Raw genomic sequence first — 26,448 nt, forward strand, 5'->3', positions numbered from 1 at the left:
AAAAAAAAAAGAGAGAAGAAAAAATTTCGCCTCTGCTCTGCTGCCTCTGCGAGTCTATAATCTCTTCTAATTTCTCTTCTCTTTGCAGCTTTCGCTATTGATAAAACTCCCTCCGTTGCTGAAGGTCTGCGCTTTTCACCGATCTGCCCTTCCGATTACCTCTGTTTACACTCTTTTTCAGATTCGCCTTCTTGCTTTAGGGTTTCTCTTTTTCGGTCTGCCTATTTCACTAATTTCATTTCTTGATCCCTTCTCGTGGAATTTGGGGTTTTGAATTTACACTTTGTTTCTTGGGTTTAATTCCATGTGTGGGTTTGAATCTTTACTTGTTTTTTCAGCATTTAACTGATTCTTTTTTTTAATCTAATTATTTTGATTCAATGTGGAGCTTGATTCTCTGTGTTGATGTTGCGAATTTGTTTTTGATTTTTTTTTTCGTTTTACGAAGCATGTGATTACTGATTAGGGTTTATTGATAATCAGAGGAGTATGGTGATTATGTCTGTGAATTAGGTAGACTGACAATGTTTAATGATAGAGTTTAGATGTCAGTGAGATATACTGAGTCTGAGATACAGAATATTGGGATATCTTCTGTGGGGAGTTTATAGAGTGTTGTGTTGATTTGCTTTTGGGTGGATAAATTACTTGGCTTTGTTTTCTGTGTCTGTAAATGTCCAGTTGGGGCTGATCACTTTTGTGTTGAGACAGGTGACGTTGGAGTTGTGTTGTGGTAGTTTTGGAGTGGGAAATGGCTGCAGTTATGAATGAAACAGCAGGAGTGGGAAGGTCTTTGGAAGGAGTATCTAGTGCTCAGCAGCTTTATCAGTCTGGTGAAGCACTGGCAGAATGGAGGTCTTCTGAGCAAGTGGAGAATGGAATTCCCTCAACATCACCACCTTATTGGGACAGTGATGATGAAGAAGACAACGGTGGTATTGTTAATTTTTTTATTTTTGTTTTTTATATTCATGCCATTATTAATTTTGTTTTTCCATTTTTTCCCCTATATATTGACAGATACATTGTGGCAGTGGTTGTTTTTTATTTTGTATGATTTACTTTTATTTTTCAGAGCTTTTGTTGGCTTATTCTTTGTTGTTTAATTTTTGAAAGAAGATTAGTGATTTTCTCTGAAAAGATTCTCTACTGTATGCCAAGATATGAATATATGATAACCTGCAGGGTATTATACTTGACTGTTGGATAGTTGGGCCCTACTTGGATGGAATTCACAATAAATTGCAGTTGGCTGTTACAAAACTCATCTGCTTGAGCCAATATTTTTATTGCAAATATGCCTATAGGGAACTGCCATGTACTCAAATTTGAACTATTACATTATTGTCTGCACTGCCTCAGTTTGTGCTTAGGTCATCAGCCATCTCAATTGGTTTTGAACTTTTGATCACTTTCATTTTTTTTTTTTAGCATTTGTATTTTACTATTTTGTCCCAGCTGATACATTGCATCAGAGATTATAGTTTGATGTTTGTCTCATATGATCAAGATTCTTAATATAGAACAAAATGATTACTTCTAAAATATTATTTGAATCAAGGAATAAATTGTTACGGTTGAGAGTATGGATGAAAGTAGGCATTGACAGCTCTTAGATTTTATCTGTAAATTATTTACTATTGTCTAGGTAGCACAGAAATGGGAAGCGGAGATATGGGACACAGGGAAATGTCAGATGTGAAACATTTGGGAATTTGAAATTCTCTATTCCTCTAATTGAATGCTTTTGTTATTAATAATTCTTTTCCCTATTGAAAATGCATCCTCCAAGACTTGGGCTTGAGGTGAAAATAACGTTTTATCTCATGTTACTTTTATGGAACATAAATTTATTTGTAGTTTCCTACTTATTATACAAGTAAATACCTATTTTGGTCCCTTGAGATAAAGCAATAATTCCATATTTGGTCCCTTGAGTTAAAGCAATAATCCATATTTGGTCTCTTGTGACACATTTGGTCCTCAACTTAACAAAATTGTTTTATATTCAGTCCAAAATCATTTCACGCTTTGTCCAAATTCAAAAGGAATGTGGATAAATTTTGCAAGTTGTGGAATTTCCACTGTACTCAAGGGGCCAAAATTGTAATTAACTCTACTTGTACTATTTTGATTATCTGAAAATTCTTGTACCAAAGTGACAAATTAAATTTATTCTAGATGATTTCTGATCAAAAATTCAAAATCTCATGCTTTTTGCGAGTGTGCTTTGGAGTGCCATCAAGAACATATAACCATCTTTGAGACCATAAGAATTCTTTCAGTACTGACTGCAATTCATGATCTAATCCCATTGTTAATGGAGAATGGTTAATGGTTTTCTAATGATTAACTTCTTTTTCTTCATCTTCAGCAGTATGAGGTTAGCATAACATTAACTGTTAAGTGATAGTTAATGATGATTTAAATTTAGGTGTAGTAGATTAATTGTGTATTCTTCTTTTCTGTTCTTTATGTGTTGGTTTATTTACTTTATTTAAAGTCATCATCTTATTTTCTGGCTCGTAGGACCCAAGCCTTCTGAACTATATGGAAAATATACATGGAAGATTGATAAGTTTTCACAAATTAACAAGAGAGAACTTCGGAGTAATGCATTTGAGGTTGGCAGCTATAAATGGTAATATGTCTGTGAGCAAAAAAATTTCATCAAATGTGCTCCTTCGATTGTTGTGCAACTGCAATGCTTGTTTATGGAGCCATCCTTCCGCTGCTTCTGTAATATTACAGCTTCTATACTACGATATAGAAAAACAAGCACCCATTTGGCTATATTTTAAATGATATCTCCATTTAAGTTGTAAGTATTATAGCTGCATAATTGATTGTCTTGATTGATTCCGAGTCTGGAGTTTCTGTCAAGGAGCAGTTTACTGATATCAGCTCAATCTGAACTCTGATTGGCTGTCTGTTGTGTTTCATGTATTATGTTCATCTTTACAAAGTTAAAATAATATTTTCTTATTCTTTTCATTAACTGTTTGGTGGCAGGTATATTTTAATTTACCCCCAGGGGTGTGATGTCTGCAATCATCTCTCTCTGTTTCTTTGTGTGGCTAATCATGACAAGCTTCTTCCAGGTTGACAATATTAGTAGTTCACATTGATCTCTTTTGATACATAAATTCTATTATTATCTAGTTTTGATATTCTCTCTCATTTTGTTAAAACAGGATGGAGTCATTTTGCACAATTCACGATAGCAGTGGTGAATAAAGATCCAAAAAAGTCCAAATATTCAGGTTATTTGATTTAATGGTTTCTTGTAACCTCTCTCGATTCTGTTTATTATCAGCATTAAAAATGCTTTTACAATTTTCTGCAGATACCTTACATCGCTTCTGGAAGAAAGAACACGATTGGGGCTGGAAAAAATTTATGGAACTGTCAAAAGTGCTGGATGGGTTTATTGATGCTGACACATTGATAATTAAAGCTCAAGTCCAAGTTATAAGGTGTTTTACTGGTCATCTTTCTTACCATTCAATTGCCCCCTCACCCCCCACCAAATTTAAGGTCATATTTCATAACCAAAATGGACATGAATAGGGTTTGTGCTCAGTGTATTATTATCTGGTGATGATTATTAGTTGCCAATTTGGTAACTTTGTTATGTAGTTTTGCTTCTTGTTAATATTACTCTGCCTGGTAGTATTTGATGATTTGACTAGATAAAGAATACAAAATGGAGTCACTTGGGAATTGTTAGCACCAAAAAACATCTCAAAAGAAATTGATATTTTCTTTGGTAGTGTGTTTCCTGTTGACTGTTGTTTAAGGTTTGTAGTTAGCCCTTGAGGTCTGCATGTAGAAATCTGTCATGCTTGTTTGGATCTCATGGAGTAAAATGAATTATGATGTATTATAAAGATCTATGGTGAACTTCACTTGCGAGTTGCGCCTAGTCCTCTACACTTTCTCTAACCTTTATGTTGATGCTCACCAATAGTATTTTGCACTGTTGTTTGCAGGGAGAGAGCTGATCGTCCCTTTCGTTGTCTTGACCGTCACTACCGGCGAGAGCTTGTTAGGGTCTATTTGACTAATGTGGAGCAAATCTGCCGCCGTTTTGTAGAAGAACGACGAAGCAAACTTGGAAAATTGATAGAGGATAAAGCTAGATGGTCAGGGTAAGAGTTCTTTTAATTATTTGATTAGCTATTTTTATATTATCATGCTGACATGAAGGTTTCCCTGAAAGTCAACTTGTGGAGATTCAATTTCCATATAGTGTCTAGTCTAGTATCTATGGTCAGTTGGTCACTGATTGATATATGGTTACTGTATTAGCCTTGCTTGTCCCTGTGCAAAATGGAAAAATTTTCAGCAATCATCAGATTTTACTACCTCATATATGCAGCAATTTTTGAAACTTGTAATTAGCCTTCTTCCTAATATGTGGAATATATCTTATATTTCAGTTTCTGTGCTTTCTGGCTGGGGATGGACCAAAGTTCCAGACGTCGCATGTCAAAGGAGAAAATGGATGCAATATTGAAAGTTGTTGTAAAGCACTTCTTTGTAGAAAAAGAAGTCACATCTACTTTGGTAATGGACTCCTTGTACAGTGGGCTCAGGGCCCTAGAGGGTCAGTATAAGGGCAAGAAAGGTAAGGGCAAATATATAGATTCAGAGGAACAACCAGCGCCTATAGTACGCATGGAAAAAGACATGTTTATCTTGGTGGATGATGTGCTTCTATTACTTGAGAGGGCTTCCCTGGAGCCACTGCCTCCTAAGGATGAGAAAGGTCCTCAGAACCGTACCAAGGTAAGCATATGTCATCTATTTGTTATAGATTTGTGCAAAATATTGCCTTTTAATTGTTTGCTGAAATATAGTGAAGTTATAAACTGTTTGAACATTCTTGAAATTTCTACTTTTACCTAATGCTTTCCTTGTATTTATATAAGTAATCAGTCATATATGTGTTCTGGTATTTTGGATGATGTTAATAAGAAGAGTCAGCATGAAGGAGATTTCACTTGGTATGTCTTATGTGTGCTAAAATATTTTATCTAGCAAAACGCTGTAGGTGTACAAGAATATCTCTAGCATTCTGTACAATTAGTTGATGCCAGATAGTAAGTGCACATCATTAAATTTCAGTGTCTTTTGAAAAAAGGATTTTTCATTTATTTTTATTTTTAGTTTAATTAAATGGTTATTGTATTCAACTTCTGGGTATGCTTATCTTATTGTTTGTTATGCTGAATATGTCACACTTTTTAGATTGAACTGTATATTGCATATATCTAGATACTAGATTGTCTGTAACTCTATAGTTATTGCTTCAGGCATCATGAAGCATTGATAGGGTGTGGTTGTGTGGATGGATGTAGGTATATTATATAGGTCAATGAACAAGTCTTGTTCTGCTCTCTCAACTATTGCCTCATTGTGTTTCAGAATTAAAATATTTCTGGTTTCTCATTCTAAAAACTATTGTTTAAGGATGGAGCTTCTGGAGAGGATTTCAACAAAGACTCCATTGAGCGTGATGAAAGACGCCTTACTGAACTGGGTCGTAGGACCATTGAAATATTTGTCCTAGCACATATTTTCAGGTAAAATTTACTTTGCACTTTCTGATGTTTGTCGTTCACCTTAGTTGCACTGACATCTTTATCTCTGCATTGAAACCATTAGAGACTGTTGTGTTGGCTAATCCTAATTCTCGCTCTTAAAGCCATCTGCTGGTTTTTGGGCTAACTGTTATTGTTGACATCTAATATTTCTCATTGATATTCTTATAGTAGATGTTTGTAAAAGCCATTGAGAATCATTAGAAATAAACTCTACTTTCTGCTGTGTTCTATTATTCAAATTTAGTTTTGTGTACCACCTCCTTGTGCATCACCTCACATGTTGAGGAACTGGCAGCTTCTGTTGTGTATGATGCTACAATAATAGCATAGTCTTATCTTGGTTCTGAGAATGTTTTCTGTTTTATGGATGTGATTAGCTTTTGGGTATTGTTAGTGAAAATATCAGAATTGCTTTTTTGGAAGTTTGTTCATAACTGATCGATGCAACAAGGTAGTGTTTTTCTTTTCTTCAAACATCATTTTTTTTAACAAAGATATTTTATTAATATCCAAAATGTTCTGTACATGGATCCAAAAGTGATCCCAAACAAGAGGCAAAGCCTTAATAGCAACACAAGGGACCAAGCCTTAAATCTACAGACTTATCAAATATAAATTATAATACCAGCCCAAAGCCAGACTTAACCTCTGCGCAATCCTATCTACCTGATTCTTAATTTCTTACACCAAATGTGAAGTCTGTCTTCTGGGTATTGTTAGGGAGAATGTTGGAGCTGATTTTGTTGTACTTAATTAATAACATATCCATGCAACAAAGTAAGTGTCTTTTCTTGTCTCCACAAAATCCAATCCATGCATGTGTATAGTGGGTGATATCCTTTTGTCTTTAACATTCCTTCAATTGTGATATCTATCCGCCTTTAACATTCCTTCAATTGTGATATCTATCCGCCTTGGCCTTATCTTTTACCAATTTCTTGAAGCAAATAAGATCTACATATTTTCCTTTGCTTTGTGTCTAGATGTTAATGATTCTCAGGTGTTGTTTCTTGGTGCCTTGTTTGTTGGATGTCATACTATTCATTCATTTTGATGCACATTATTATAAGGATCATTTAGATATTATTATTTTATGATTTTTAATCCTTCAACGCGTCATGGGTACCTTATTTTTATTTTTTGCAGTAAAATTGAGATTGCTTATCAAGAAGCTGTTGCTTTAAAAAGGCAAGAGGAACTCATTCGTGAGGAGGAGGCGGCATGGATGGCTGAGACTGAGCTCAAAACAAAACGTGGAGCATCTGAAAAGGAGAAAAAATCAAAGAAAAAGCAGGTATTCTATTTGGATGCATTGTCTTCTTTTGTGGGGGAATTAAAGAATGCACTTTCTTGAGTTCTTCCGCATCACAACTGGTTCTAAGGGGGTCAGGACCATTGAGAAAGGAGGTTGTTTCACATGAGATATATTACAAATTAACTTCTTCCTGCTTACTTTATACTTCAGGGCAAACAGAAACGCAACAATCGCAAAGTAAAGGATAAACTGAGGGATGAAAAGCCTGGTGTCTTGTGGCAAGACAAGCCTGAAGAGGAGCCATTAAATGGTGAGGGGAAGGACTATTTCACTGAGGAGCCAGAAAGTATACCTGAAAAACCTGATATATTAGAAGAAGTTTCAGACATCTCTGATTCAGTAGACTGTGTTCCAGAAGTACTTAATCGTGAATCAGAAGACAGAGATGTGAGCCCTGTCAATTGGGATACTGACACGTTGGAAAATCCTCCTGTAGAAAGCAGCTGCAGTGAGTTAAGTGGCTTTGCATCTGCGCAAAATGGAGTGGCTGGGAGGAGAAGCCTTTCTGCAATGGATGATAGTTCATCAACATGCTCAACAGACTCAGCTCCCTCCGTTATGAATGGGCATTATGGAGGAAATGCTTCAGATCATAAAAACCAAATATCATCTGGCAGGTCTGATTTTTTTTTCCTCAATTAAATGTTTATGTAATATGTGTATAGTTTGGATCCTGATAGTTTTATATATTTGTATTACAACTTACTAGAGAGAAGAACCATCGAGCCAAATCAGCTTGTAATACAGCTAGGGCGAATGAAATGCAAAGTCGGCAATTAGACAGTGTTTCTAATGTAGCCATACTGAGTGATACAAGTGGGAGTTGCAAGGCAATACCTGAATCTCAGGCTACTTCTCTTTCCTCATCTGAGCAGCATGTTGTGAAGAAGGTGGGCTGTCTTCTCCTTTTCTTCTATGAGGAAAAAAATAGCTGCTTAAGAGGCATTTTTGGTATTATGATAAAAATGACTATTTCTGAGAAGTCAGAAAAAGCTAATACTATGCCTCCCTTGGAATGGCTATCCCTGTTGCAAAAGGAATAGCTCATTCCATGGACTATAAGGGTATACCAAAAATGCTACTGGCAGTCCTAGGATGATTGTGATTTAAGTAATGATGGGCAATAATAATGGTTCTTATGTGAAGTCTAAAGTATTATCTCTGAAGTTGTTCTGAAGGCATCTCATTCCTCTAAATCCATCTCTAGCTACTGAATATACAATGCATATGCATATATAAATTTGTGTGTGTGTGTGCTTGATATATACAGAAGCAAATATATATTTTAGAAAGAACCTGCGGAGTCCTTGGGCATAACAGGAAATAGTCGTTTAACTTATTTCCTTGTATGTGTGTGTACATAGCAGGAATCACTGTTCCTGGACATTGCCTCTATCAGAGATAAAAGTTATACTATAAATTAATAAAATATTTATATCAGGGATTTAAAAAAAAACATTTTAGGAAGATTGATTTTATTTCAAAATGTGTTAAAATGTATGAATTTCAATTGATTTAGTTTATTTACAAATGTCACACATAATATTATGATTGTTAAGCTGAATAATTTCTTTTGAACTTAAATCAAATACGTTTTCAACAATCCGTACTGACTAAATATGGACTTTTGGAGGAAAGAAGCGGTTGTGAAAGATGAAAGTTTCCCCTCTCAATTATTCATCTCTATACGTTTGCAATATATTTTCAAGCAAAGCATATATTTAAATTATTTTCCTACTGAACAGGGATTTCATATTAGTATCATCATTATGAGTACTATGAGAGCTAAAAGATTATGAGAAATCTTTTTTAGGAAAATTTCAAGGAACCTGCTAAATGACTGGATTTGAATTGACATTTAATTTCTGAAATTGGCATGTAAAATGTGACTCATTGTTTATTTTACCTGCTATGTTTTTTCCTATGTATATATATTATGTGTATAAAATGAGCAGCTGGTCTATTTTTGAATAACAGGAAAAAGTCATTTCTCAGGAAAGAAAGCTCGATATAACTGATGTGGAGGGACCCTCAATGAACAAGACAAGTGTGCTGTCTCCTCCCAGGAGTCCTCCCAAGGAAGTCGTGTCAACACTTCAGTCAAAGTCAAAGATCCCGCCTTCTACTGTTTCTGTTACAGTCAAAAACCCATCTCCAGATATCCCCAAGCTGACCGATAAATTAGCCAAATCAGCAATACACCCGGAAAGTGTAGTAGTAAAAACAGATAGTAATAGATCTCTTGATGCACAAGTTATCAAAAAATCTTCTTCTACCCAGCAAGTTCCTATTGCAGCAGATGGGCCCTCAGCACATCAAGTTCCTACCACCAGTGACCTGTCCTCTTCACAAATGCCTGCCACCACAAGGTCCTTGAGTGCTCCAATAGTTACTGGACCTAGGCCAGCCGCTCCTGTTGTCTCCAATGTTCAGACATCACTGCACCTGACGCGTTCAGTGAGTGCAACTGGCCGCTTGGGTCCTGAACCTTCACCAGCAACACACAGTTATCTTCCTCAATCCTATCGAAATGCAATGATGGGTGCTCCAGTAACTGGTAGTTTGGGTGGTTTTAGTCAACCTCATTCCCCTAGTTCAACAAACTCCTCGCACTCGTACTCTGAACCACCTGCTATGATTTCCAGGCCAGTGTTCCTGCCACAGGGGCCAAAAAGAACAGAACCAAGCTCAATTAGACCAAGCTTTTCATATGAAATGGTGAATCATGATTTGTTACAGAATGGATCCCAGTGGATGGATGGCTCACAAAGGGATGGTAGGAGTGCAACCCATGATGGTCCTTCTGTAATAGATAGCATTCGGAATTTTGACATGTACAAGCCATCAAACAGTCAAACCCATGATCTTTCAGCTCAGTCTCTAGCAGGCACATCTGGACGTCCGTCCCAGAGTGTACTGGCAGATGAATTTCCTCATCTTGACATTATTAATGACCTGCTGGATGATGATCTTGGAATTGGGATGGCTTCTGGACTGGATCCAAGCTTTCAAAGTTTTAACAATGGTCCTCACCATCATCTAGCTCGGCATTTCACCTTCCCAGGTGATGTTGGTTCAGCTGACCTAGGTCCATCTACGAGCTCTTGTAGGTTAGAGCGGACACTGAGCTATCATGATAACGGGTTCCTACATAGGTATCCAGGAGGAGGCCATTTTGATACTGGTAGAGATATGATTACGCAGCAGCCTAGTCCACAAAGTTTTGTGAATGGGCAGATGGATGGAATAATTCCTAGCCAATGGCAAATGGTTGCTTCTGATGCATCTTACCTTGGAATGAGGAGTGCTGATAGTGATGTTGGGTACCCATATCATGTCCCTGATTATTCAAACATGGCAAGTGGTTTCAATGGCTATACAATGTTCCGGCCTTCAAATGGGCTGTGAAGGAGGACGAGGTTTGGGTAGGAATGAATATATGGGGTGGTGTCCCCCCTACTGTGATAAGGAATGCTTTGGTCTTTAGATTTGGAGTGAAGTGTCACCCTAAAAAGGTAAGGCAACATTTTGTAAAGAGTGATTTTGCGTTTCATGTTTACAACAAAACTTTTAGGTTTTAAAAACGCTATCGCCCCCCATATTGGGGATTTGATGTTTGCGAAGTTGATGCTACATCTGCTTGTCTTGCTTCTTTTCACCAAATAAGAGCAAATGAGTCTAACCTTTTTTATTTTCTGATATGATATATGCCCACTTGGTAGTAGGGGTGAGTGAGCAAAGGTTATGTGGTGTTTGTCCTTTCTATTTTGATTCAACATGCATCTGCTCAATACTTGTTCATGAATTGGATATGCTTGTTGGCAAGAGGTGAATAATGCAAGCAAGCTGAATCTGTTTTGAGGTGAAAACTTTACAAGGCTTTATGCCAAATTTTACAGAGGGGTGTGAGTGATATTGAAGATGATCAAAAAATTTTCCGAGAGATATGAAACTTGATAAGGAATACAGGGAATGTGTTAACTTGTACGTTTTTCCAGTTCAGAGTGGAGATATGAAACCTGTAAACGTAGCCTTAATGTTTTGCAGTAAACGTTGAATTGATGCTCCACACTACTCTTCCATTGTTTCAACAGTTGCAGAATCAACAAGTAAAGCAGCAGAAGAAGAAGAAGATAGGAAATGGTGACCTCCCTTTAGTGTATTATTATATTAAATTAAGTCCAAGAAATGGCAAAACAGTATGCCAGACCAAAAAGCCATAAACTCAAAGTCTAATTGCTGTTCAATGCTTACAGGATACTCTCGCATTGCACATTATTCCCCCACTCAAATAAGTCTGTTGCTTTATGTAGTGGTTGGATTAGTAGATACAAAATAAATTAAATAGACTTATTGGTAAATTGAAAAAATATATATATTCGACCTTTATACTTTTGACAACATCATATCAAACTTTTAAATTTTAACAATTTAATGTCATTTGTATTATGTGCCATAAAAAATATTGTATTCAAATTTAAAAACCAACATAACTCTATTTTTCTAAGTTTGACACAAATTTTCTACAAAATTAAACAAACCATAACATTACTTTTTCTAATAGCACAATGTATCAAATATCTACTTCATACAACTAAAAATTTCAAATTAAATTCCTCCAAGAAAATCTAAAATTAATATATATGAAATCGAGTTCAATCATTTTAGTCACCAACTAATACCAAAATAAGAAAAGTTTTAAATTATTTTTAGTGTTGGATAGTATAATTAAATATAATTGTCACAAAATACAAATGTTTGATATTAAATTACCAAATTTTAAAATTTTAATATAACTGTTACACGGCATAAAGGTTTGAATGTTGGGATTATAGATGGGTAGAAAATGAGAGGATGGAGGTTGGCAGTGAAAGAAAATATCATGGAAACATTATATAGAACAGATGTATCATATCATATCAGGTACAAATTAAAGCCTGTTTTCAAAAATAGGAATATTATTATTATTTTTTTTGAAAGGTAAACTTCATTAATAAGCATTAGAAACGATTACAACAAGGTTCAATGAAATGATAAGACATTTCATGCAATCTGACATAGAAACAATTTTCCTAGCTAAGCTAATGAAAATTTGATTCGCAGACTGCTTTACAAATATGAAATTGTGATCCTTAAAGGACCTTAAAGCTTCTTTGATGGTCTTGCTAAATGTAGACAAGCCTCTTCGTGGGTGTGAGGTGTACACCACCTGAGTCTTCATATCCATACTGAAGTCCATAGACAATAATCCCAACAGAAGGTACACTTCCGACCTTGTGTATTTGATCGGTTCTTCGGTGGGCATCCTACAAACTGAACTGAACTGCATATCATTGTTCAGAAGAGGCATATTACAATTGTCAACTACTACGCTCAGGATGAGTATTACATAAGCCATGACCATAACAAACTTATCACGCTCCATACAAACCTCGTCAATAGAACGAGAGGGAAAAGCTCGTCAAAGAAACGAGAGGGAAATACAAAAAAACTGCAAATAGATGCAAGAAGGAACAAAGTACAAGAAATAAACACCAACAATAAAATACCATAAAATAACACCAACAAGAGGTGTATTATTTGGAATACAAAAACATGAAAAAAGGGAGATCGGCGTAGGAGAAGAGATACGGAGGAGGATGGCGGAGCAGTTGCGTGGGGAAGCTTTGCGGTGGTGGAAGGCGGATGAGCTGCGATGATAGGAGGTGGAGAAGCTGCTGCGATGCTGGGAGACGAAAGTGCGATGACGGATGCAGTGGTTGAAGGCGAAGGCACGATGAGGGACGGAAGATGACCGGTGAGCCTGAGGAAGAAGGGAACGGTCGCCGCCTTCGTTAAACAAGGGGAGGCGGCGACCGCCGGAAGGAGAGGAAGATGACAAGAGAAAGAGGAGCTATAGAGAAGGATAAAACTAGAGAGAAATTAGGAATATTATTATTATTATTATTATTCACGCCAACAAAATTAATATCCACACTCTCAGGGATTTCCAGATCAGAACCAATGATCTTGGAAAGTACTTGAGAATTCCCTGGCCTCCATCACATCCGGAGAGAACAAAACAAAACAGAGCTACCTGCAGATTGCTTTGCCACTCACCATGATTATGGATTTGCTGTGAAAAGATGTACTTTAGTTGGTGCATATTGGATGGGAGAGAACAGTCCTTGCAAACCAAAGCTAGCTTAGGCTTTTTGTATGGGTATCTCCCTCTTATTTTTTCCAAAAAAAAAATACTCATGTACTTGGCAACTATTTGCACTTTTTCTTCACAATTCTCAAATATCAAAATTAATTTGGATGAATTTTTAACAAACTACAATATAATATAAATGCTAACTATAAGCTTTTTGAACTATACGGGTTTCCATTTCTGTTTTAAATGATTTTTTTTCTTTGAAAGTATACTTGAAATGGTATGATCTAAAGTCAGCATTCCAGGTCTCCAGCCGTAGGGTGGGGTTCAACTCACCAAAAACATATTGGAGTTAGGACTCATCGAGTTAGAGTTTGGGCCATGGGCTTCCTTGATTCGGTTGGGTTCCCCAAGTTGACAAAAGTATGGAGATGGATCCATTGTGTGCAGAGTCAATAACATGAATTGCTTGGGCGACTCTCGCGTGATTTATCTCATCCAACGACTCTTTGATAGGGGATGTGGGAGCTTAGGATTAGTCTAGTCTAAGCTGAGAAATCAAATGCATCAATATGTGGATATTTCTGCCCAAAATATAACATCCATCATAACATATAGGAATTGGCGCGAACCTATTTCACTATTGTAAAATTATTATATATATATATAAACGGTAAAAAATTACTCTTATTCCTATTATTCCTATTACACAAGATTTGTATTCACAACGCAAGAATTTGATCTCAGTCATCATTAATTTAAAGTGTGTTGTTTGTGCATTTGACATCCTCAATTTTTTTTATTCTTCAGGATCAAAGGATGAAAGTATGTAAGTTAAATATTTTAATTCTTTAATTTTATTCAAAATTTTAAAATTATTAATTCAATAACTAACCCTTGCTAGTAATTAATTTTTCTGATATGTGAAGTATAATCTAATATATTGTATTTTGATGTCACAATTGCAATATCAAATAGTCCTAACTATTTCTGTTACTGTTGTTTATGCATAAAGAAGTTTTTTAAAGTTGAAGTTATTGAAATTTTTCTTATGATCAAGTATATTGTAAGAAAAACTTAATGGATTGGCGAATGACTTTATATCTAAATATACCCGAAAAAGAAGAATGTCACTTTTCAAGTGAAAATTTGAATGATAAATTTATTATAGACTATTATATATTTTGATACAATATAATATATCTTTTATATATTTACAATTATATATACAGAAAGGGCCCATGTTGAGTTTTCGCACAGGACTCCAATTTTCTTTGGAAAGGCCCTGTGTTTGGGTTTTCATCCAAAATAACTCCATCCATATGTTAAAGACTAAATACACTACCTTGGTGACTAATTAGGAAAGTACTATTGCAAGACTATATTAATTATGGATGAAGATTACGTATTTACATATGTTATATAAATCATGGACTAAAACTACAAATTCCCCTATATATTAATATCCTCAATAAATAATTGTGCTAAAGTATATCCTCAAGCTAGTCCTCAACTCATATTATATACATTAACACTGATAAATACTTCATCTATCATGCTTACTATCCCCTAGTTAAATTAACTTCTCTTTTCTCACAAAATTTTATATTTTCTTATAAATTTTAAATTTAATTTTTATATTTAATAATATCTTAAATATAATTTATAAACACCAAACTATATATTATTAAAAAAATTGAATCGTAAATGACCTTTAAATCATGAGTATCTCCAATCATTTTAAGTAGAGCTGATTGTCATTATATTTTTCTTAGTCCATAATGGATGGCTAGCTGCAAAAAGAGGTTTTAAATATATGACGAGCAAAAAAAATAAAAAATTAAAACCAATAAAAGAGTTAACCATTTTTATACTAATTAATAAAATTCTTAGTGGCAGTTAATCATTTTTATACTAATTAATAAAATTCTTAGTGGCATATGACTAGGAAAACAATAGTTATATGATACGTATATGGCAAATGTCGTTGCGTATTGCATTTGAAATTTCTTGTTTATATATACATGTATAATTGGAAAAATGGAAGATAATGTTGTCTTAATTAATTATGAGTTGAATATTAAGGTTTGTCAATTTTGATGGCGTGTTATCATGTAATTATAATAAAACAAACATATGGTCATTTAGACAGCACATAAACAAGAAACAGAATATAAGAAAATGATTTTTAAAAATGTTAAGACACAAAATGTGAGGCAAAACATGTAAATATAAAAGATATCAAAGTGTATTTGTAAGTATTTTTTTTAAAAATATTCATAAATATTAATTGTCAATTAATTTCATAATTAAAAACAATATACTAGGATTAAACTCTTGACCTTTAATTTTGTTAAGGATGGATGAATCTCTTCCACTCAACTACACCTCAGGTTAAAAATATAGAGGTGTATAAGGATTGAACAAGTAATAAAAACTCAATATTCTATCCATGGGCCAAGGAAACTTGTGGTGGGACCCAACAAAATCTCATTTTTCTTTTTAGCAATTTCTTTTTTTTTTTAAATAGTGTTATTTTCTCTTCTTGATTTTACGGTTTTTACCACATAATGATCATCTCTTGGAGTGACAATGAAAATCTTTTCATTCTTTAACTGTCGTGAATTGATGAATCACATTCCATTTAAAAAATTGAATTTATTTATTAATTAATTATGAAAAGAAACCAGTCATATATTAATTTTCATGCAAATATATATATGAATATTGGGAGTATCACTCTTCTTTTAATGGATCCTTGGAGTAGTTCTTTAAGGAACGTGCTTCAACATCTTTAATTACAAAAACAATCTTACAATATTTCAAAAAAGTTTTGGTGAGTTTTTAATATTGGAAGTACAAATATAATGTATTGGAAATGCATAAAAGTGAATATATAAATTTTTTTTGATATATTACAAAAATTTCATAGAGGTACAAGTAAACCTAACAAGGTCAAATACCTGCCTTGCAAGCTAAATCATAGTAATGTTTGAAATAATCAAAGATTTAAATTTTTAATGGCTTTTATATATGTCACACCGTTTTTCTGATACATGCACAATCCATCCTATAATGGTTTCTTCACGTAACAAAATTTGAAAAAAAATATATTTTAAAGAATGGAAAAATAATAAAGGTATAATAATAATTTTACAAAAATAATAAATTCCTTGTATAGGCGACGGAGCTTTAAGTTCTTCTTCTAGCTTCCCCGTTGACCGGAGCTAGCGGCCGGCGGCGAAGTTTATGGGCATGAGCCGTCGCCGCCGCCGGGAATCTGAGTGCACGGAGAAGGACCGGACGGTGGGGTGGGGCCCCTCGGCAGCGACTGCAACAGCAAAGCTTTTTCTATTAGCCATTTCTCCCTGCCCAAAGGCCTAATTGCTTCTGCCATTTGCAAAGTATTTGGAGACGACAACATGCAAACAATCAACATGACTAGTAAAATGAATCCTTTTGGAAGATGCATTTTGAATTTGTATATATTTCCTTTTTCTTTTTTTGGTGTCACTTTGTGGGTAGAGAAAGTTGATAGGTGATGAGGGTAGATTAGGATGGAAATGGGATGGAGATCAGGGGGGACAATGGTCATATTTATAGATAGAGAGGGAATGGATGGAATATTCCCTTTTTTTTTTTTAATACTGAGGAGAAACACGAACAGCTCAATTGGTTCCGGAGTGGTACGATATATAGTAGATTGTAGATAAGGACACAAGACTGAGTCTTTGTTGTCCTCCCACCTAATTGGTCTCTGAGTTATTGTGATTTATCATACTATTATCATGTCGGGTCGGGATGCGACGGACTGGTGAATTTCGCCTTTTGTTGAGTAATATTATATGTTGTAGTTCAATCTACACTATCAAAATCAAACATTTATCAGTTATAATTAGTAACAAAATCATAACTTTATTTTGTTATATTTAATATAACGGTGACAAGATGTTGGACTCGATTCTCTAAATCGCTATCCAATACACATCAAATAAGTCTAGTCTCATCTCATAACATCTCCAATACCTTCAAGTAAAAGAAAATGAGGATCACGATCAAGAAGCTAAGGGTGGAAAACTTGGTTCAGAATTTTCTTCTATATTAAATTTTTTAGTTGACTAGGCAAATATCTGAATTTTGTTGACTTGGGGGTAAGTAATTGAATATTGAGTATTTATTATTATTTTTGGAAGCATCATTGATTATTCAATATTCCTAAAGGGGCAGTGGTATAAGGAAACATGTTTGAAAGTAAAAAGGTAATCTGATCTATTAAACTATTAGCACACTACAAAGTTATCAATAACTGACTTTTTCCATATTTGCAACTTACGTATCAAGAATGGCAATTAATATTTAATATGGAAATTTCTTAGGTGAGTAATGAGTTCGCAAGTTCACATATTACATTCTTTTTATATTTAATTATTTTTTTGAGTATTTATTAAGTCCCAGTAAAAATAAATAAGTTTTGGTAACGAAAGAAACTCATATCCACTATTATGCTTTAAGTATGAAAATCGTACACTACTTACTCGGTTACCTTTTTTGGAACATAATTTTTTCTTTTTTAAACCTATAAATAGTGCTTGGTCGAAGTGAACATTAAATAATTAAAGACTGATTTTAATAGGGAAAAAAGTTTCATATTATATAATTGAATTGAACATATATTGTATATTATAGCCCCAATTAAGCTAAAATCAAAATATATAATTAAAGCGATACCAAATCTTTAAATTGAACCACAAGACCTAACCTTAAACTATGTCGCCATATATACCTTGTTTTTAATCCTTATTGAAATTTCTTATGTCAATTTATCAATTGCTTATTGTTTTAATTGTGGTTTTCCTCTTTCTTTTTTAAATATGTAATATGAGTGTCTATTGAGATTTGGAAATTATATATTTGTCTTTTACGGAGTAATTTTTATACTTTATTTTGTACCAACCCATCTTAAAAATCAAACCAAACTTTTTCATATGTCATCATCTGTACCAAAACCTATTCTAAAAAATAGTTTATAAGATTATTAAAAATAATAATAACTTATTAGCTTACAAGTCTCACAACCAAAATTACTATTAGTATGAGATTTTTTCCTTTTTTAATTTTTATCACACACCACTACCTTATTAGTTTTAAAATAGCTATATCTTTTTCTTTTACCTTTTTTTTTTATTTAAAAAAAATAGGTTATATCTTAAAGATTCAAATTTGAAACTTTTGATTAAATTGAAAGAAACTCATGCCATTTTATTCACACCCTATGAGGTTATATGCATCAGTTCTCCCATGTGGATTCATTTGGACCATTGAATTCATAATTCGTTCAGATCAATGGTTGAAAATCAATGAAGATTGAAAAAAATGCGGTGACATTTTGATAATTTCTTGCATTATGTTCCGTAGTGTTTGTGTATATGTATGAGTAGCTTAGGTATTTAATTGGACAATCACAAACATAATTTTTTATTTATGAAAAAACGTGTAACAATTATTCAAAAATATATTTTGAGTAGAATTTTACCATCTTATGATTTTAACTGGTATATGAGTGGGATAAAATCACGTGGCTTAGTATTTCAACGTTTAACTCTTTGAATTTGGAGTTTGTTGTCACTGCATGCATCCCATTTCTTATGGTCCAAGATGGTGGCCATGTCTTTTTTTTCTTTTTCCCATTTTTTTTTTTCAACACACGGTAATCACAATAACATGCGTTATGTAGACATGTAGTCCACATACAAAAGCCCCTCTTTCCATCCAATTTCGTTATATATATGCAGTCAAGTCTTCCATCAGACAGTAACACATGGAATGTATTTGATTAATTAATATCAATTTACTTAGCTTCTATCTCTTTATTACATTATTATATTCTTACCCACATTATATAATTGGACTTTTGATTCCAGCATTAGAAATAAAAATCCAATAATTATTAATTAATTAAAATGTGTTTCATAAAAATAATGTTCTCCGTATTTATTTGATACTGTAGTAAATTGGAATTGAAACCATTACTTACACAATTGTTTATTTATATATATATAGAGAGAGAGGGGGAGGGAGAACAAATTTGGAATTAAAATTACAATTATAAATAAATCGATTACAATGATTCACACAAATATGGTGAAATAAGTTGTCAACCCTGTTCAGTGGCGGAGCCAGAAATTTTCTCCAGTGGGGGCGAACAGGCGAAAGATTGAAATTTAGGAGATATTTTGAAAAAAAAAATTTAAAAAATTTACATACCGAGTCATAAATATTTTTGACTAGGGATGAAAAATTAAAATACATTGAAGATAAAAAAATATTTAAAACAAAATATAAAACATAATTAATTTGATACAAAATAATAAAAAATATTGAAAGCTTTTTGTTTTAGTACTATTGACTCCATACCAATATGGCCTCTACTAAAGCTTGAATCCACTCCTCCCATGTGGGGTGCAACCAAATGCCACCACTAGATCACAAGGTTTTTGGCCAATTGAATGCTTTATATATATATATATATATATATATATATATATATATATATATATATATATATATATATATAAACAAAAACCACAAATCCCACAAATAAAAAATACATTTGAAACTAAACTAGGTGCGAGTAGCCTGTGTGGTTTGAACACTGGCCAACACTGGCCATTTCATACAATTCTACAGCCTTACCATCTAAGCCACCTTAACATTTGTTTGAATGTTAGTATAATTAATATATATACATTATATGAAGTGGGGCAGGGGGGCCATTGTGGCTCCGCCACTGACCCTGTTTGGCAAGATGAGAAATTTTATATATTACTCAATATTTCTTAAATAAGAATACTTTTAAGTTTTAAGGACGAAGTTATTAAGATAAATAAAAAAACTCACCGCCTAACGTGACAGGAAAACTCTTTTTATTCATTGATTATCATGAATTAGCTGACTTTTCATTCACCCCATCCTACATTCCTACGTTAGAAAAGGAATACAAATTATATATTTTCACAATAAAATAGTAAATAATTTTGGCTTCTATTCTTTTTTTTTTCTTGTCAATGCAACGTTATCTTGACTTTAAATTTATTTCTAAAATAAAGATTGTTTTTTTCTAATCATTACTTGGTCATCCACTTTTTACCCATTGTTATTGCGACATCGATCACCGGCCACATGCATCCACATTATCAATTCGTGTTACCTTTTTTTTTACCACGTTATCAATTACGGAGTATTTTATAATAAGAATTGAACCAAACTAATTAATTAATTTATATTACAAATAAAATATTTTACCATTACACTACACCATTCACTCATTCAGTTAATATTTTACCTATTGTTTTAGTTAACATTAAATTTATTTAGGAAAAATCTCTTAAAATACCTCTTTATATTTTTAAAATTTTCGAACTTCCAAAAGTTATTAATATTAGTAATTAATTAAGAATTAATATTAATAATTAATAATGATTTGTATTAAGAATAAATGAATATTTCAGTAATTTATTAATATAATTTATTATATGTTGACAAAAAATTAATTCCTTTAAAAGTTTTGGAGATGTTATGGTACGTTAGTTCCTTAAAAAAATTTATTATCAACTTATTTTGAAAGCTCTGTCGACTCATGTTACACCATTTACAGTATTTGCATCCAAAAAATTGTTTATTAAAAGTGTCTGATATGTATACTCATAACATCTTGTGATCTAACAAAAAAATTATTATTTCGAAAAGGTTGAATCCACAATTTTAAGAGCCTCACGCCCCGACATAGCATCTGAAAGGATGTAAATGATCCCACGCAGCATCTGGGATGATGTAAATCATGGTAACTCAACTGAACACAGAGGTTAGACTGTGCACAAAGAGGTTGGTCCCACACTGCCGCTGGTGAGACTCGATCCCGTATCATTGTTTGTTTCAAAATTTCACCTCTGTGATCAATTGAGTCGTCCATGCGTGTAAAAAAATTTATAAAAATATGAATTCACGTGATTGATGTAATAAAGTTGTAATTCAGGTCTACTTGACGCCTCCGGTCAAGCACCGGATGAGCAAGGAATGCGTGGCCGGACATATCATATTACCGCAATATTCATTGGTGGGATATCACAAACTACGTACATGTACTTCAATTCCTAGGTCTTTTTCTTTAGTTTTTATTTTTATTTTTATTTTTATTTTTAAGGGTCTTTTTCTTTAGTCCACTTCAAATACTTTGAATTGACTTGACTTCATTTTGCTATTATTTATTATTTTTATTGACTACTTGACTTAATTTTGCTATTATTTTTTAAGAAACAATATTAGATAACAACTTTTTAAATTGTAGGAAAATATCAAAGTAAAGTTATTGCCTAAGAATTGTTTTTTTTTGGGGTGACGATGGAACTTACAACCACCATTACCCGATGGTTCACTGAGAGTTGAATTTGTAGCCATATGATTATTAAATTAATAGTCTGACCAACTTGACTAAAGTTGCCCCATATTTCTTTGGGTAGTATAAGAAGTGCATTGAGAAGTTTAATTACTATGCATCAAGATGGTTGTGCAATTGGAATAAAATTTGATAGTTAGGACACAATGTGTCCTGCCAAACACCACCTTGGATTGGATTGTGACTAAAGATGGTAGTGTTCTTCGGAATGGGAATGTGGCAAACATCATTAGCGAGTGTAAGCGGTGGATTCATAAAGATTGGGATGTGCAGGTTGTACATACATATTTATCGAGAGCAGAACATTGCGGCTGATTGGTTGGCTAAGAAGGCTCTTGAATGTCTTCGAGGCTTAAGAATGATGTCTCAACTGGAGATCTAGATCATTGGGCTGCTTAAAGATGATCTCATGGATGTGCCCCGACATTGTTTTGTCAACAAAAATAGATACTTGGGGTTTCTCCCCTCCATTTGATCCACACAAAAAAAAAGAAAAAAAAAACCACCTTAATTTCTAAATTAGAAAATGAATTATGAAATAATATGCATCATAGAAACATGAAATGATCTTTAGAAAATGAAATATGAAATTCTTGTTGAGAATAATAAAAAAAAATATGCTTTCATAGAATTGGAGAAGATTTTGTTGAGTTAGTAAAGATAAAAATTATACTAATCAAACATGTACGAAGTCAAGATCAGAGGTCAAATTTTATTAAAATGATCTCTTCAAATGAAAGATATTTAGTTAGAATTTACCATTCATATGCCGCACGTACTTATACTACTCATGAATCAATTAATTTCGATCAATGAGAGCACGGCTTTGAGCATTATATTAATTTTATTCTTTTAAGAAAAGAAAATTAACTAGTAATTTTAATAGGGAGGTCCGTATTAAATTTCTTTTTCTTTCCGCAAATAAATTGAATTAGTATGGAGAGATATTTGAGATGAACAGCGTATTTAGTGGATGACTTCATGCATTTAATTAAGTAGCATTAAACGTGCCAAATACTCTGGAAAATTCAAGTCCACGTGGAACAAAAATCACACGCTAATAAAAGTACAATTTTGATGAATTGGATTTAGGGTGGTTGACTTTGATTATTTTATTTCTTTCCCTTCTCGCCCAAGAAATTTGATATTTGGAATCTCACCAACTTCTCTCTCGCTCTCTATCAATTCTCAAATAGGGATGAATTCGACATGTCCGTTCATTTAGCCGGTATTAACTATGATTTTAACGTGCCGATAAAGTTATATATAATTCAGTTAATTGAAAACGATATATGTAGTCGTGAAATTGTTAAAGCATGATTATGGTATGTGAAGTGATTGAGTTTATCGTGCAAGGTTTTCTTAGAATTGCATGTTTACCCTTCTGACCTATGTGATCTGTGATTTATTACACAGAAACATGGCAAACTAAAAAAAAAAAAAAAAAAAAAGATATTTGTTGAAGAAAATAATACGGAGGATAACACATATATTTAACTTTGATACATTTAAAGAGATTATGAATTAAGCTTGTGAGGTATTATATTCTAACTTAAAGTCATAGGTTTATATATACCACACTACTACATGCTTGTAAAATGTTAGGATAACATCAAGACAGTGTGATTAAGTGATATCAGTTTTTTATTTTAGGTTAAGATGTTAAGATTTGATTTCGTTCTCAACACCTTAAGTCCTTAATTGTGTTTTAAAAAAAGAATTTTGGCTATGAATATTATTTGATGTAGGCTGTACGAATAGAAGTAGTACCAATTTAGCTAACGAGGAGAGTAGCTTGACTGGTAGACCTTTCTTGATTGGCTTATTCAGTTGCATGGATAGTAGTTGGTATATGTTAGGTAAGGTCGGCCATGGACTATATGATTTCTTGTCCAATTTTTAAGTCACCAAGTCTTAAGAGCCATGGGTCAGTCAAGCAAACTGACCAATAAGAGTCGTTATTGCATGGACCATGCTTTGTGTGGATCACAAATAAAAGGTACTGATGGTTTCTTGACCCCAAGTGATCATTCGGCGGGTCAACACTACCAAAATTTGAACTGATTGTAAGGATCACACAAAATGTCCTCTAAAACGTTTTCGTGTTTATTCAAAAAATGTTCCCCCTTTTTCCATGATGAGAAATGTATTTTGTTCTGGTCTTGCTCGACCGTTACATCAAAGCTTGCTATAAATACATTAAATAAGCTAAGTATGGACAATAAATACTCTTATTACTCCTTAATCATGTCCTATCCGTTGCTTTGACTATCTGTTTCACAAAATGGCTCTTGTGCCTTTATCAGGAGCACAACTTCTTTCTACATACTCGACCGGCTCTGGGGGTCACTCGGTACAACGTCTTCTTATTCGACCAATTCGCAGGGCCATTCGGCATAATTCCAACACATTGTTGGGCGCAACTGCCTGTTTCACACGGTATCTCTTATCGGTAAGTCAGGAACTCATTCGACTGAGCGATCGGCTCACTCAGTCAGTCGGAAGTTCGTTAGCCCTACCAGTCGGCCCGAGGAGCTCATATACGACCATCCGTCTGGACTTTTTTTTTTAATCACTCAATCAGAAGAGCCTATGCCCAACCGACCGTCTAATTATACCTACCAGTCGATAGGATTAGATGTCTCTCCTTACCGACCGGTGGATTAATCATGTCTGCCATGCCAATCCCGTCGCTTCCTACTGTCTGCCTCAGTGACTCACTCGGTCTCGATTTATATCGCATCAGGTACATTATTACTTAAATAATGTTTATTTGAGGATGAAGTCTGTTTTGTAACTTTTAAAATATATTTAAAATGTACCTTATATTTAGAGAAATCACATTATTTTGTATGAATATACATTTAGTATAGAAATAATGGCCATAAAAATTTGCCGACCAATAACTAACAAGTCGAATAGAAGATTTAGATGGTTTGTTCTCTTATGGACTGACTGATTGTGCTTTTTTTTTTTACTACATAAGCCCAGTAACTGACACTGAAGCCCAAAAGCCCATCCAAAGCCTGACAGAGTGACTGACAATGAATAATGCAAGAAGCAGATTAAAGTACCATTCCTTGATTTATATTCATAGAACAACAAAGCAAAATATAGTTGAAATGGGACTTACACAAACCATACCATACCGGAGTCCTAAGACAAGGACTATACCCAAAACAGCAAAGAATAAAAGAATAATATAGCCAAGTCTTTCAAGATTTGGCAAAGCTGGTAGCAATTGGGATTATGACAACAAGAATGATGATCAAGAGAAGGATGATCCCAATGCACATCCACTTCCTGCTGCTCTTCTGATACGTCCTTGCTGTCTTGAGATTCTTGGCCCCATCGTTAACATACTGGGAAGCATTGATGACGTGATGATGAATGTCATCCAGTTGCTCCCCCTGCGTTTCCACCATCACTGCCATGTCCAGGAAGATCTGGTGCAGCTCCAATAGGCTCCTCTCTATCTCCTTCGCCCCCTCGTGCCTGTCCTGTATCTCCTCCACTGTCTCCAACACCTTTCCCCTCCCATGCTCCTATAAACCACAACAATTTAGTACTCTCAATTCAGTTAATGAAACTTGACTAATTTTCAATTCAAATTTTCATAATATTTAATAAAATAGGACGGACAGAATACTTATAAAATAGTTTGTATTATGTGTCTGATTAACATAGATGTAAAACATGACAGATAAAATGGGACAGAATACCTATAAAACAGTTTTTATTATGTGTCTAATTAACATATATGTAAAATAGCACAGATAAAATGAGTCAGAATACCTATAAAACAGTTTGTATCATGTGTCTGATTAATATATATGTAAATTAGGACAGATAAAATGAGAGTCTGATTTGATTGATTGAAATTATTTTTAGTTCAATTTTACATTATCAAATAGTTTGTATTATGTGTTTGAATTTAATAATATACCTGAATTGCTCTGGACAGAAATTCTTCACCGCCATGGCCGTTTCCGTTAGAGATGATCTTCTCAATCACCTCTTCATTAGGTTGTTCTCCGGTGACGGTGAAGTATCTCCGGCCAACGGTTTCCTTATACTCGGTCATCATCGTCTGCCTCAGCCCCTGGAAATCCATCATCATTTCCTTCAGTTTCTTCCTCAGACCATTTGTGACCGCCAAACGGGTCCGGTCCACCGGAGTTCCCTCTTTACACCCCGATAACCGCCGGCTCACCGCGTTGGAGCGGTCCATCTCCTCCAGCTCAGCCCTAATCGCCCTGGCCTTCTTCAGAACCGCCAGAATGTCGGCGTTAATCCGGTCTCGCAGCGATTTTAGGGCTTCCGGCTTGTGCAGAGCCTTGATCTCGTCATTGGACTCCTGCAACCGCACCAGGATCTCGCGGATCGAATTCATCTCCGTTTTCACCTTCTCCGCTTCCTCTAAGAACGCCGAGAGGTTCTGGTCCATCTTCGTCATCCCCATCTCCAGATCCCCGCCGGCTTCCAAGTCTTTCATGGCTTCTTTCTTCAGATCCACGTAGCTCGTGAACGATTTCGTCATCAGATCATTCATCTTCGATGCCTCAATCTGTGTTCCCCACAAGATTTTAGAGAGAGAGAAAGTAAGAGACGAATTGAGAAGCGATGTGTGAAGTGAATTTGGAAAGTGCAAGCAGGGATGCATTTAAGAGAAGAATATATGATGGTGTTTCAGGCAAAAGAAACTAGCCGTTGAGTTCTTTTAATAAACTAGCCGTTGCACTAAATTCTTTTTTTCTTATTATTGAAATCTGGGTCCGATTTCCCCCCACCCCCACATATTACAATAGTTATATTATTCACTGGGGCCCACCATAGTCATTATGAATTCAGTCTAAATTATAACTTTAACTTAACAGATTATATATTACAATACTTGTACCATTAACCAGGGTCCAATTTTATCTAGATTATATAC

The 26,448-nt window shown here is 34.2% G+C and overlaps 2 protein-coding genes across 2 annotated transcripts; one reads left to right on the forward strand and one right to left on the reverse strand.

Moving 5' to 3' along the window:
- On the forward strand, nucleotides 1-10,620 carry LOC116002820 (TNF receptor-associated factor homolog 1a-like). Its single transcript, XM_031242986.1, has 13 exons — nucleotides 1-124; nucleotides 712-935; nucleotides 2,530-2,641; nucleotides 3,013-3,101; nucleotides 3,195-3,263; nucleotides 3,347-3,476; nucleotides 3,993-4,151; nucleotides 4,443-4,791; nucleotides 5,476-5,588; nucleotides 6,756-6,903; nucleotides 7,075-7,541; nucleotides 7,634-7,814; nucleotides 8,902-10,620. The coding sequence occupies exons 2-13, from the start codon at nucleotides 752-754 to the stop codon at nucleotides 10,330-10,332; spliced, it is 3,432 nt and encodes a 1,143-aa protein (XP_031098846.1). The 5' UTR covers nucleotides 1-124; nucleotides 712-751; the 3' UTR covers nucleotides 10,333-10,620.
- A 13,944-nt stretch (nucleotides 10,621-24,564) lies between these two features.
- LOC116001855 (syntaxin-related protein KNOLLE) lies at nucleotides 24,565-26,150 on the reverse strand. The gene is made up of 2 exons (XM_031241805.1): nucleotides 25,459-26,150; nucleotides 24,565-25,057 (listed from the first exon to the last, which is right to left on the reverse strand). Exons 1-2 carry the CDS (start codon nucleotides 26,062-26,064, stop codon nucleotides 24,728-24,730), a joined length of 936 nt encoding a protein of 311 aa, XP_031097665.1. The 5' UTR covers nucleotides 26,065-26,150; the 3' UTR covers nucleotides 24,565-24,727.
- Between the last annotated feature and the right edge of the window lie 298 nt (nucleotides 26,151-26,448).

This window comes from Ipomoea triloba, chromosome 13 (genome assembly GCF_003576645.1).
Source record: "Ipomoea triloba cultivar NCNSP0323 chromosome 13, ASM357664v1".
In the NCBI taxonomy this organism is placed as follows: Eukaryota; Viridiplantae; Streptophyta; class Magnoliopsida; order Solanales; family Convolvulaceae; genus Ipomoea; species Ipomoea triloba.